Source organism: Salmo salar, chromosome ssa19 (genome assembly GCF_905237065.1).
Source record: "Salmo salar chromosome ssa19, Ssal_v3.1, whole genome shotgun sequence".
In the NCBI taxonomy this organism is placed as follows: Eukaryota; Metazoa; Chordata; class Actinopteri; order Salmoniformes; family Salmonidae; genus Salmo; species Salmo salar.
In genome coordinates, this window is record NC_059460.1 from 61,271,657 (window position 1) to 61,284,474 (window position 12,818).

A 12,818-nucleotide genomic window follows, 5' to 3' on the forward strand; every position below is an offset into this window, starting at 1 on the left:
GGTAATTGCTCATTCATTGTAGCAAAATGTAGCCTATACTTTTTATGATACACTCTATTTAAAAATAAAAAAGTTACAAACACTTTGACAGGATATTTTGATATGATGATATTTCTTCAATATTGTCTTTCCAGAACTGGACGAAATGTATTGACTTTCATCACATCTTTATTTTTTTGAGGGTCAAAATACTAATATAGGCCTACACTCAACTATACTTAGACTTGTGTCTCAAACCACTTTTAAATGTTTTAATACAACATCTATTTGCAGTAATACTCACAGCTTTATTTCTAGGTGTCTGGCATTGCCCTCATTGCCATTGGGTCAATGTCGCTCACGACATACACAGAGATAGCAACTTTTACGGGTAGTGCTCTGTCCCGCACTTCCATGTTGCTTTTTGCAGAGGGCATCATCGTAGTGGGCATCACCGTCTCGGTCATCTCCTTCCTTGGGTGCTTCGGGGCGTGGACCGATAGTCGCTCCCTTCTGGCCTCAGTGAGTAACATCCAATTCATTAGAGCTACTGCATTTTTTGCCCTGTAACCCATGTTAGCATTATAGCCCCATAAAGGTCCAGTGCAGTCAAACTTGATTTTCCTGTGTTTTATATACATTTCCACGCAATGAGGTTGGATTAATACTTTTGAATTGTAAAAATGATGATAATGTCGTTTTAGTGTAAGAGCTGTTAGAAAATACCTCCTAAAATTTCAGCCTGTTTTGGTGGGAGGGAGTTTTGGCCTTTCACAATGACATCTCCATGCGGTAAATTAGTTAATTGACCAATAAGAAAAAAAGTTCCAAACCTCTCTACCCATAACAGCAAATGTTCAGTTTCCCCTCCCCACTCAAACCCATCCCAGACAGTCCTAGCAAAATTCTTGCTTGGGAAATAGCTTTTTGCTAAGAAGCTATTTTTTATTTATTTTTTGACTATTTTAATTGAAATCAATCACAGTATGGTACTTAGTTGTTACCCAGAAATTATTTGATATTGAGATTTTAAAAAAGGCTGCATTGGACCGTTAAAGCTTATTCTTTTGGATGCCATGAGTGCAGGCTGAATCAGGTTGGAATAAACGCCTTCACACCTTGTGGTTACCAGGACCAGAATTAAAGAAAGCCCCATGAGCTTGCAATACTTATAAATACTTTACAATAACACATTTTCTTTGCTCTGCCATTTAATAATGCATTTCACTGAGATCCTTGTCATGATCCTGACTATGGAGATTTTAGCAGGGATTTCCCTGAATGTCCTTTGAAGTAAGGTGAGACATGTCAATTGTGTGTTGCATTTTGCAAATGCTTTTCAGTATTGAAGATAAATATTTCATAATAAACAGCAGTGCTTCTCGAGTTCCCATGCATTTTGTTGGGCAGAAAGCTATGCCCCTCTGCCTAGCTCTGTTGCCCCCTACTTCAAAGCCCACAGTAGTTTCAATGGGAAAGGTTTGTGGTTGCTGCTGCAATTGTTACATCTAAAGCCTCTGTGTGGCGCCTTGGATGAAATAGTGGGGAACCGATGAGCTGTTTTGGTCACTGTGCTGTATAATTGCAAATGTAATTAATTATGTCCTATACTGCCCTCTGCAGGTGGATGAGACAATCAAAAAGAAAGCCCGCTCTGTGATCTCAGAGTACAGCGTGAAGAACAGACCTGTCATAGATGATATTCAGGATGAGGTGACACAGTTACCACAGCTTTATTCAACTATTGGCCAATCGCTATTGACAAGAACAATGATCACCTGTTGTATCCGTCTGTAACTTGCTGTGATGCATTATGAAAAAGGAAATCCATCCATTGGAAGTTGTATATTACACCTAACTGGTGTAATATAGTCTGACATTGGTTGGACCTGTGTGTGTGTGTGTGTGTGTGTGTGTGTGTGTGTGTGTGTGTGTGTGTGTGTGTGTGTGTGTGTGTGTGTGTGTGTGTGTGTGTGTGTGTGTGTGTGTGTGTGTGTGTGTGATAGCACTCGAAAGCCATTGGTTTCCATGTGTTTGATGCCATTCCAGACATTATTATGGGCCGTCCTCCCCTCAGCAGCCTCCACTGAGAAGCTAGGGTTTTCAGCCGTTACATTCGCCTGCATTTGGCTCCACATAAACTACAATTCCGACGCTGTGTGTGTGTGTGTGTGTGTACTTCATATGTTGCCCTGTATGTTGCTCTGTTGCAGTTCCACTGCTGTGGTGCAGAGAACTACGCCGACTGGTTTCCGCAGTAAGGGCTGGGGCAACAGAAGCTCAGTCCCAGACTCACGCTGCCTGGTGGAGTATGATTTGTGTGGCCACTTTATCAGTAAAACCACTGTATAACTGAAGGTCAGCAAACAAACGCGCGCGCGCACACACACACACACACACACACACACACACACACACACACACACACACACACACACACACAAATGCATACCCCTTTACAAATAGACAGACTACACACGTGCAGAACACACACACACACACACACACACACACACACAGAACGAGAGAGCCATCATAGTGTCATCATATTGATTGATGATAGTGACTGTATGATCCTTAGGGTTGTGTCCAAACCATCAGATAATACCCGGGGAAGAACCTGGTATGGGTGGCTGCTGCCTGTATTGGTCTGGGGGTTGTGGAGGTAAACAAATGGCAATCTGTCCATCATATTCTATTTTTGACAGTATAAGACATGCACTATTGTGTCACATTCACACAAACAAGAGGCATATGTAGAACTTGTGTGTCAATACATTCACAGCTAACTGACTCATTTGTTGTGTCCTTTAGGTCTTTGGAGCCTTGCTTGGAATGTGTCTATTTCAAGACTTGAGACGAAGAAGCTATGAAAAAATGTACTTAAAAATGATACTATCATGACATATTCTACACACCTGCTACTGTTTGTAAGATGCTGATACTGTGTTTGCTTGGTGTGCTTTCTGGCCACATATATTTTACCCTTGTCATTGGAAACTTTTTTAGCTTGAAATGTATTCTTTGTTGGGAATAAAGTTTATTTGATGATGTCATGCTTTATTTTTGTTTATTTACAGCCAACAACATAAACATAAACATAAAAAATATTTGTTGAAGCTGCCTAAAATACTGACCAATGAGTGTCAGAAATGAACTGCAACTCCCAGAAACCCTTACAGGAAATAAGTCCGTCTAGAATTTGCGTCTGATTCAGAGCGAACTGAAGCGTTAATTCCGAGGTTGAGGCACGAGTTGAAGCATGCATTGTAACGTTTTACGAAAGTGCCTTGATAGGGAATGATAACCTTACTCATCAAAGCTACACGTCAAAGTAAAGGTAAAATATGTTGATATTATTGTGTCGTTTGTGCTGATGCAAGCTGAAACTATTTTCACTGGTGCGTCATTCTCAGAATAAAGCTAGCTAACTAGCTAGCTAGATAGCGCTCGAAAACCATTGGTTTCCATGTGTTTGATGCTATTCCAGCCATTATTATGGGCCGTCCTCCCCTCAGCAGCCTCCACTGAGAAGCTAGGGTTTTCAGCCGTTACATTCGCCTGCATTTGGCTCCACATAAACTACAATTCCGACGCTCTGTTTTTACGTTTAGAAAAGTAAATCTTTGCTTTCAAACCGGTTTTCGGTTTGAACATATGCTGATATGCCTCATATCGGCGAGAAAATATTTCAAATAAAAAATAGTTACTGTAGAAGTTTTGAACAAATACTCAAGCCTTGTTCTTCCAGTTGACGAGCTACATTACCCACCAAGTTATGCTTACACACAGGTGTTCAGAGCAGTTCGATACCGAATTAGCACATGTGGCTGCCTATGTCTTCCATCTGTCTAAAGTAAACAAGCAATGTAACATGGAGATATGGCAGTGTGGGAACAGTAAACCTAACCATATAAAGGTGTGTAGTAATTTAACCTTTTTAAATGTATTTTATTTGATCATTTCTTGCAGATATGAAAGATGTGTTCCTTATGTTTCCAAAAAAATATGTCGTGGAAATTCTAATCCAATAATGAGGAGAGACAAGGTCAATCACCAATCGGGATATGACTTTATGCTTTCCTTATTACTACGTTTTGAATAGAGTAATTCATTGCTTCTATAATAATGAGGCTGGTCCTCTCAACACTCCCAAGTGTTGTGGCGAGCAACTCTGATGTACAAAGAATACACATATATTTTATAGCAAAGATACGCCCTTTTAGTCTACATGAAAAACAACAGATGTATGGAATGGGTCACAAGGTGAAACTTGATATATAAGAAAGGAGTATCCCAGAGCCAGATAGCATTTGCTATGAAGACTGGTCTTATTGTTCAGAGTTTGGCCCCTAAGACGAGGCTCTGATCTCGTCCCTGTTACTTCATAACACAAACACCAACTCATTCTATGGCATAAATCCAATTGTCAACTCCAGACACTCCTATCTCCTACTTCTCCCCTCTGGGCCCCATGTGACTGAGGACCAGCTGAGGGAGGAAGTGCAACTGCCAACACCAGTCCGAAGGGACACATTCTAATAATGAGTTCAACCGTTCAATTATATAAGCATATTATGCAGTTAAGACATCTTAATTATCTATGTTACCTAACTAATTCTGATTCTTCCGCCACATTTACTGCAAGTAATCCGTGTTAATGTTTAGAGCAAGCATCAGGGCTCTTAACAAAACTCCTCCGGTCAGAAGATACTATCGTCAATAGGCGCTAAAGCAGTTAACGTCTATGAATGGGGTAGCTAGCTAGCTAACATGCTAACTAGATCTGAATTACTGACTAGACTAATCAAATTAATCTATCTTTACACAGCTAGCAAGCTGACCTGCAGCAGACAATTGTGTAGGTTAAGTTTGTATGTTAGATTTGTCACTGTCTGGTGACTAACTAAATCAGAAATACTCTAAAAAGGAATGTCTTAGTTAGTAGCTACATTCAAACACAGTCCAACTCTTTGTCATTCTAACTTACTTTCCAGATAAGTTATTTTGCCGTTTGCAAAGCAACATGTCTGAGGAATTACTACAGAGAGTGAGAGACCTGGAAGGAGAGGTGGGGAGACTGAAAACACAGCTGAGAGAGACGGTCAAGGAAGGAACTGGGGATGAGATGGCGGTGTCAACCAACTCTGATGGAAAGGATACCAGCAAGCCTGATGCTGGTGGCAGGAAAAAGGGCAAAAAAGGAAGTCGGGACCGACCGTTTGATTTCTCTGCTCATCCTCGGCGCCATGTTGCGCTCCGCTTAGCCTACCTGGGCTGGGCCTATCAGGGCTTTGCTGTCCAGGAGAACACAGACAACACTGTGGAAGCCTGGCTCTTCAAGGCTCTTCTGAAGACTCGACTGATCCAGGATCGCCAGAGTTCTAACTATCACCGTTGTGGCCGCACTGACAAAGGAGTCAGTGCCTTTTCCCAGGTCAGATAACTTGGCCTACTACACCTCCAACAATAACATGCTAATAGTTCTTGAAGACATTGGAGCAATAACGGGCAACCTCTCCCAACCCAACTATGTTCTTCAAATAATATGGACAAGTTTGTTATGCCTTAGGTTAAGCTAGCAAGGCCATATGGTTACTAGCTGTCCATGCGTGGACATAAACATGTATATTGTAACAAATTCCCAACTCCCATTTGGTTTTTGCCCTCATGTAGCCTTAACAGTACATTTCTTTTTTCTTGACATAGGTCGTGTCCATAGACTTGCGCTCCACTCAGTTTTGTGGAGGCCTAGGAGTGACTCTCCCGTCCAATGTCGACGCTGGTGTCAAGAACGAAGTGGACGTGGCGGAGCTACCTTATGTGAAGATGCTGAACAGAGTCCTGCCCCAGGACATCAGGATCCTCGACTGGTCACCTGCTCCACAGGGCTTCAGTGCGCGCTTCGACTGTCAGTCTAGAACCTACCGGTACTACTTCCCACGCGGGGCTCTGGATGTACCGTTGATGGCAGAGGCTGCCAAACGGTGGGTGGTGCTAAATTATCCGGCATGTAATTTGAAGACCGGTCAAATAAACAATGAGCCATATTATCTTGTTTACCCTAGATTCTTTCTAGGGCAGGTTGCAAAGCTTAGGCCTTCTCAACAATATTGGCTATTGAATCTAAAAATGTCAGCAGTAGGGGTAGGCTGGGACAACCTGCCTTGCTAGATTAAAAAGCAGGGGAAACGCTTCCATTATGTTCTCACCACCAGTTTGAAATCACAATAGTCATTTTAGAAGCTGAACTGAAAGCCCTGCGTCTTCTTACTCATTGGTCTACAGCTACGAGGGCACTCACGACTTCCGCAACCTCTGCAAGATGGACGTGGGCAACGGAGTGCTGCAGTTCCAGAGGACCATCCTGTCTGCCACGGTCCAGCCTGTCCATCAAACCTCCCCTACTACGCCCACTACCACAGACCCATACGACCTCTTCATATTTGAGATCAAAGGACTGGCCTTCCTCTATCACCAGGTCAGAGAATGCTCCCTGACTCATTGGACATACATGTTTTCATCTGTGGCTTATTGCATATGGATGTTTTGTCACTTGTTTTTGCACTTTGGGTTTTTGAACAGCGCGTTACAAATAAAATGTATTATTATATCACCCAGTACTACCTCCATGCTATGTTGTCTGTTCTTCCCACCAGGTGCGGTGCATCATGGCGGTGCTGCTGCTGATTGGCCAGAAGCTGGAGCCCCCAGAGATAGTGGATCAACTCCTGGATGTGAAGAAGAATCCCAGGAAACCCCAATACAGGTGAGTTGGTCTAGGCATTGCTATCCAGAGACTCTTCCAAACACTCATTAGAAAATCAAATAACACATCTATTTTGGACAACAAGACAAGTCATTAGAAAACATGTCCGCCATAGTGCTTTGTCGTGTTCATTAGGCACCAAACGGAAGAAAACACTCAAACAGGGAGGTAATATCTGAACATGTCCAAAACTTGTCATTTATCCATTGTAAAACATTTTTGCCTTAGTGTGCCCTAATGAACACAACCCAGTACAAAAGCGAGTGGTCTTTCTATTTTTCATTCAGCATGGCGGTGGACTTTCCCCTGGTGCTGTTCGACTGCCATTTTGAGGGGTTGAGCTGGCGCAGGGAGGCTGAGGAGGTGGAACACGCCCTGGCCACGCTGCAGCAACACTGGACCCAGACAGCAGTTAAGACCCAGGTCATCCACGGCATGATCCAAGGCCTAGACAGCACAGGTCTGTCAACCCTTCATTGAAATCAAATCCAACTTTATTTATCCCTATCCTATTGTCTACCACTGCATACAGGGAGACTGTGTGGTTAAGCAGTATAAAGCATACAGGTAACTGACAAAATAAAGGGAACGCCAACACAGTGTTTTTAATTGGGCGTTGGGCCACCACTAGCCAAAACGGCTTCTATGCATCTTGTCATAGATTCTACAAGTGTCTGGAACTCTATTGGAGGGATGCTTAACCATTCTTCAATGGGAAATTCCAGTGGTGGAGAATGCTGTCTCAGGCGCCGCTTTTAAATCCTCCTTAAGTCTTCAATTGGATTGAGATCTGGTGAATGAGACTCCCATGGCATATGGTTTGCATCGTTTTCATGCTCATCAAACCATTCCGGGACCATTCATGCCCTGTGGACGGGGGCATAGCCATGGTATCCAAAATAATGGCCTGCCCAGCACTTTTTATCAGTGGAGGCTCATAATACTGGCATGAACGGAGCAAATGGAATGGCATCAAACACCTGGAACACGTGTGTTCTGATGTATTTGATGCCACTCCGTTCCAGTCAATACCACGAACGCGTATTCCCCAATTAAGGTGCCACCAACCTCCTGTGATTTTTATTCATGACCCTAATCATGATGGAATGTTAATTAACTCAGGAACCATACCTGTGTGGAAGCACCCGCTTTCAGTATGTCTTGTAACTCTCATTTCCTCAAGACTTACCATTATTTTGGCAGTTGCCTGTATGATCAGGTGCTAGTTGTATTATACTCGGGTTACATTGGGATTTTGTATGGGGATGTGTAATGGAACAACCCATTTTCTCCATCAACAGGTGGGACCTCCTCTCCCCATTGCTGGCTGATGGAAGGTACCAAACAGCGGACCTATCGGCCCTTGCTTGAGCGTCCACTCTGCGAGAGCCTGGAGTCCAGGATAGAACACTTTGTGAAAAGAGGCAGGCTTGAACGAGAAGAAGGGGAAAATGGTGGCGAAACGGTACACAAGGGCAAAAGGTCGAAGCACTCGCATAATACCTCCATTTCGTCTGTCCTCCCCGATGTGTCGCCGTCTTTCTGACCCCGGGGCCAATCAGAAACCATAAGATTGATACCTGCTAGAAAAATCGGACTTATCATATAATATTGACTGAATTCTTAATGCTGTTATTTTACTTTTAGAATATTTTTTATGGAATGGAGAAACAATTGTAGGTTTTTGTTATTCTCTGGAATAAATCAATTTGAGATTTATCCGAAAGGATGAAACACATGGAATAAACAAGCGTACAGTCAATAACACAATAGAAAAAAAGAGTCTATATACAGTGTGTGCAAATGGCGTGAGGAGGTAAGGCAAATATGGCGACAAATATGCAGCGAGGGCCAGCCAACTAGAGCATACAGGTCGCAGTGGTGGGTGGTATAGGTACCGGTTCCCCCTGTATATAGCCTCGTTAATGTTATTTTATTGTTACATTTTATTTTTTATTTAGTAAATATTTTCTTAACCAAAAATGCAGTTCAGGAAATAGAGCTAAGGGCTTGTAAGTAAGCATTTCACGGTAAGGTTGTATTCGGCGCATGGGACTTGAATGCCTTTTATGTTAAAGAATCACATTCCTTGCAGTTGACAGTGCATAAGTGAATGACTTCTTTCAGACCAAAGTGGAGAACCTCTACACTACTTATGTGGTCCCTTGTGGCTCAGTTTGTAGAGCATGGCATTTGCAATGCCAGGGTTGTGGGTTTGAATCCCACGGAGGACTAGTACGAAGGAAAATGTATGCACTCACTACTCTAAGTCGCTCTGGTTAAGAGCGTCTGTGCTACATTATTAAAATGTAAATTGCATCGAGACTGTGTGTCTTTGTGCAGCTATTTGTTGAGTGATTCAAATCTATAGCCCACTGATGACTTATGTCTCAGTGCAGTTTACGTGCCAAAGATGGTCGTGACATGTATACGATTTCACAAATGGGTATTCGTCTGAAAATGTTACTACTGGAATAATTCTATGTATGTTTGCTAAATATGCAATGTAGAGGAAAGCTACTAGGTAATTTGATCCTAGCCATGTCCATTTTTACAAGCAAAGTCTATGGGGCATGGGTTACATAAAAGCTTGATTGTTGAGAGCCTTTTGAATTCTTAGATATATTGCACGCTCTTCTCTGTTGATTCAAACCAACAAGGTATTTCTTGCTGCAGAAATATCCCTGGGTTCTATCAGTTTTGTAGTCTGGCCATACACTGCCTGGGTATCACACTTACTGGAAGTGTTTAGACTGTGAATTTAGAGCAGATCATTTGCGGGTGGAATTTCCTGAACAATAATGTTCAACTATGTCCTTTACACCACTGTAATGCGTTTGTTGTTGATCCGTGGGTTGTGAAAATGTCGCTGAATTCAATGCTTCAAACTGGGAAATTAGGCTTTGAAGTGAGGAGACGGTTTCCCTTGGTTAGCTCTAAGCTATTATGGCATCCGGAGAATGCTGATCCAGTATTGAGAATGATGTAAATGGGTAACATTTTATCCACTGTGTGAATGGAAAGTATTCATACTGTGGAATTACAGATGTATCATTCTGAATCAAGTTTTGTTTGTGTCTGATACTCATTTAACTACTTCATAGAAATATAAACCCCTTCTGTACTCATGCCAACCCCTTCCCTAGTCGTGCTAACAGAAATGTGGAAGTAATTTGCCTGTATCTTAAGTGTCAAATTTAGCTCTGACCGGAAATGCTCCCTTGTTGATTTTGTGCCTGAGTGAAATATTACAGAACTCAATCTGTACATCTGTTTGTTGTTGCCAACAACTGGGATTTCAATTGTACTGGATGGAAAAATGGGGTCTCTTGACATAGAATTGACTATTGTCATGTTTTATTTCATCAAGAAATAACCCTTTTTTTTTTACGTTACCTCACTGATTGCTGTACTTATTCTGTCTTGGGTTTGACTTGTATAAGGCTGAAAACATCTGAATCTTCTGCCAAAAGGTCAGATCAAATTGGTATTACAAGGAGAACATTTTTGAAATGTGTGTCCAATAGCCCTTAAAGGTTTTGATCTGTGCATTGGACACTACTACTATTGTCTTTGATGCTTAATGAAAGGTGATTTTTGTTTCTTTCAGAACTTCATTGCCCAATTGCTCAGATAATCTGCACCGCAGTTCATCCATTGAATTGCATGGTTCACTTTTAGAATGGCTGTTCAACTTTCCTGCTTGGCTATTCACATTGACAAGGCTCTGCTCGACCAATGTAGAATTAGTTCTGCTCCCCAGGACAATGCAAATGTCATAGACTAAAGTGCAAATTTCCTGGCAATTTTTGGAATTCAACAACAAACTGAATATGTACATGCATATAGAGTTGGTATAATCTTTACCACAATAGTTTTTTGTGTCGCGTTAAGTAACTTTCACATGCTCGTATGATACAGAAGTCCCAGATCTTTTGCCGTGGCTTGTCCTGTGACTATTCTTCAGCAGCGCCGCAAATACGTCAACATACTGTAGCTATTGAACATTTTCATAGCTGTATTCAACAACACTATGGACCTACCACTATTCATTTGTACAGGTACCGTTTTTACTGTCATGCACCAGCCTTTCTTTGTCCCTCGTTGCATAAAAAAAAACGTCTCTATTACAATCTGTGTATGATCCTCGCTTACCACGACTGCTACAGGGGCATAGTTGTTTGGTGCAGAAAGGCAAGCTACAACTATCATAGAGCAAAATCCTTACTTTATTGACTCTGGACTTGATCCCACCACCAGTGGAGTCCCAGAATGCTTCACTGTGCTTGGTCATATCATGCCAGAGTCTGATTCCCCCCACACCCCCTCAGTAAAACAAATAACATTTTAATAGGATATACTTGTAAAACATGAATGAACCCCTTGATAACTGTATTTTGGTCAAATTCATCAAGTTTTTTTTTTCTTTCAGTAATTTGATATCATCAGAATCCCAAAAGTTTTTTTGTGCGTTCAGATGTTATGTTTGTCAACACTGATGTACCTAGTCCAATGCCGCTTCTGTTCTGAGCGGCCAAACAGCTGAGGTCGCCATTGGCTTTTAATTTCTTGTGCGCTTTATATGGGGCAGTATTATGTAATGACAATGCAAGTCGATCCCTCTCTGGAGCTCGAAATGGTCTTCATACCATCTTCATCTGAATGTATGATATCGCCAGAATATAAGACAAGGACATCTAGTGCATTCGCAGTGTCCACAACACATTTTAGCTCACATGACGAAAGGCCACAGATTCCGTTTATTTTAAAATGTTTTTTTATATATCCTTTTCTGAGCGACTGAAAATTTATATTGAAAATGTACTACGTAGTAAGGATTTTAATATTTCCTGGATATAGGCCTACCCATGAGAACTTGGTGTTATTACAGTGTAACTATGAATAATTACAATTACAATAGTTGTTAGTGTAATAAGAACCCCTTAAAATGAAGTGTTACCACAAGTTCTCATGGGTAGGCCTATTTCCAGGAAATATTACAATCCTTACTATAGTACATTTTCAATATCAATTATTCATAGTTACACTGTAATAACACCATGTAATTGCAGTCTGTAATTACAGGGGTGAAACAGCGAACGCTTGCTACCATGCTTGGTACAAATGTTAATGATTCCGATAGCATCCCGATGCACCATAAACAGGTCAACATTCACAAGGCTGCAGGGCCAGACGAATAACCAGGATGTGTACTTAGAGCATTCACAGACCAACTGGCAAGTGTCTTCACTGACATTTTCCACCTGTCCCTGACCGAGTCTAATACCTACATGTTTCAAGCAGACCACCAGAGTCCCTGTGCCCAAGAACGCCAAGGTAACCTGCCTGAATGACTACCGACCCTTAGCATTGATGTCTGTAGCCATGAAATGCTTTAAGGCATGTCAAGATCTGCACAACACACTTGAAATAAAGATGACCTCGAACGTGTAACACCGTGTTTTGGGTTTATTTTGTTGTGTGACCTATTCCTCACCATATTTGTGTGTCACCTCATTTCGCCTTCCCACTCTGGTGTTTTTGTGCCAGTTAGTACTGTCCTTGACTATGTTGCACTGACTTAAGTTTATCTCCCATCTCCTTACATATGGTTGACAGGCTCAAAGGGTTGATGGACTTAATCTGATTAAGAAGACTTTGTTACTTCTATTCTTGTTCCACATATTTCTAAGAATTTTGACATTATTATTGACAATGGTTGTTCCTTTTGGCCATTGCAAAGTTTTGGCAACTTCCTTCCAAAATTGGAAATCAAATATTTCATTATACTGCCATTGAAATAGCATGATAATCCAAACATTTGTTTCCCCTTTCTTGGGCAAGTCTTAACTTTCTGGTGCTCCTCAACATCACGACCACCCCCATACAATGTATTTGTCAAATCTGGTACAGCAGCGTTTATAATCTGTTGTGTCAAATTATTCTGATCAATGGTCAAATTATCAGTACGGTCAACTCCACAGTTAACTCTATCACCACAGACAACAGCATCACTATCCGTACAGTCATCTCCTACTATAGAACTAGGTCCACCCTTTACTACTCCTTC

The 12,818-nt window shown here is 41.6% G+C and overlaps 1 protein-coding gene across 1 annotated transcript; it reads left to right on the plus strand.

The window, feature by feature from the left end:
* Positions 1-3,175: 3,175 nt before the first annotated feature.
* Positions 3,176-12,202, plus strand: pus3 (pseudouridylate synthase 3). Its single transcript, XM_014158716.2, has 7 exons — positions 3,176-3,319; positions 4,977-5,416; positions 5,689-5,966; positions 6,268-6,460; positions 6,639-6,748; positions 7,036-7,208; positions 8,050-12,202. The coding sequence occupies exons 1-7, from the start codon at positions 3,280-3,282 to the stop codon at positions 8,292-8,294; spliced, it is 1,479 nt and encodes a 492-aa protein (XP_014014191.1). The 5' UTR covers positions 3,176-3,279; the 3' UTR covers positions 8,295-12,202.
* Positions 12,203-12,818: the final 616 nt, after the last annotated feature.

Bases quoted from the DNA above. Each gene is read 5' to 3' on its own strand.
- pus3 (XM_014158716.2), top strand. From the start codon at position 3,280: ATGATAACCTTACTCATCAAAGCTACACGTCAAAGTAAAG. The intron at 3,320-4,976 runs GTAAAATATGTT...CTTACTTTCCAG, and splicing joins AGCTACACGTCAAAGTAAAG to ATAAGTTATTTTGCCGTTTG. The intron at 5,417-5,688 runs GTCAGATAACTT...TTCTTGACATAG, and splicing joins GAGTCAGTGCCTTTTCCCAG to GTCGTGTCCATAGACTTGCG.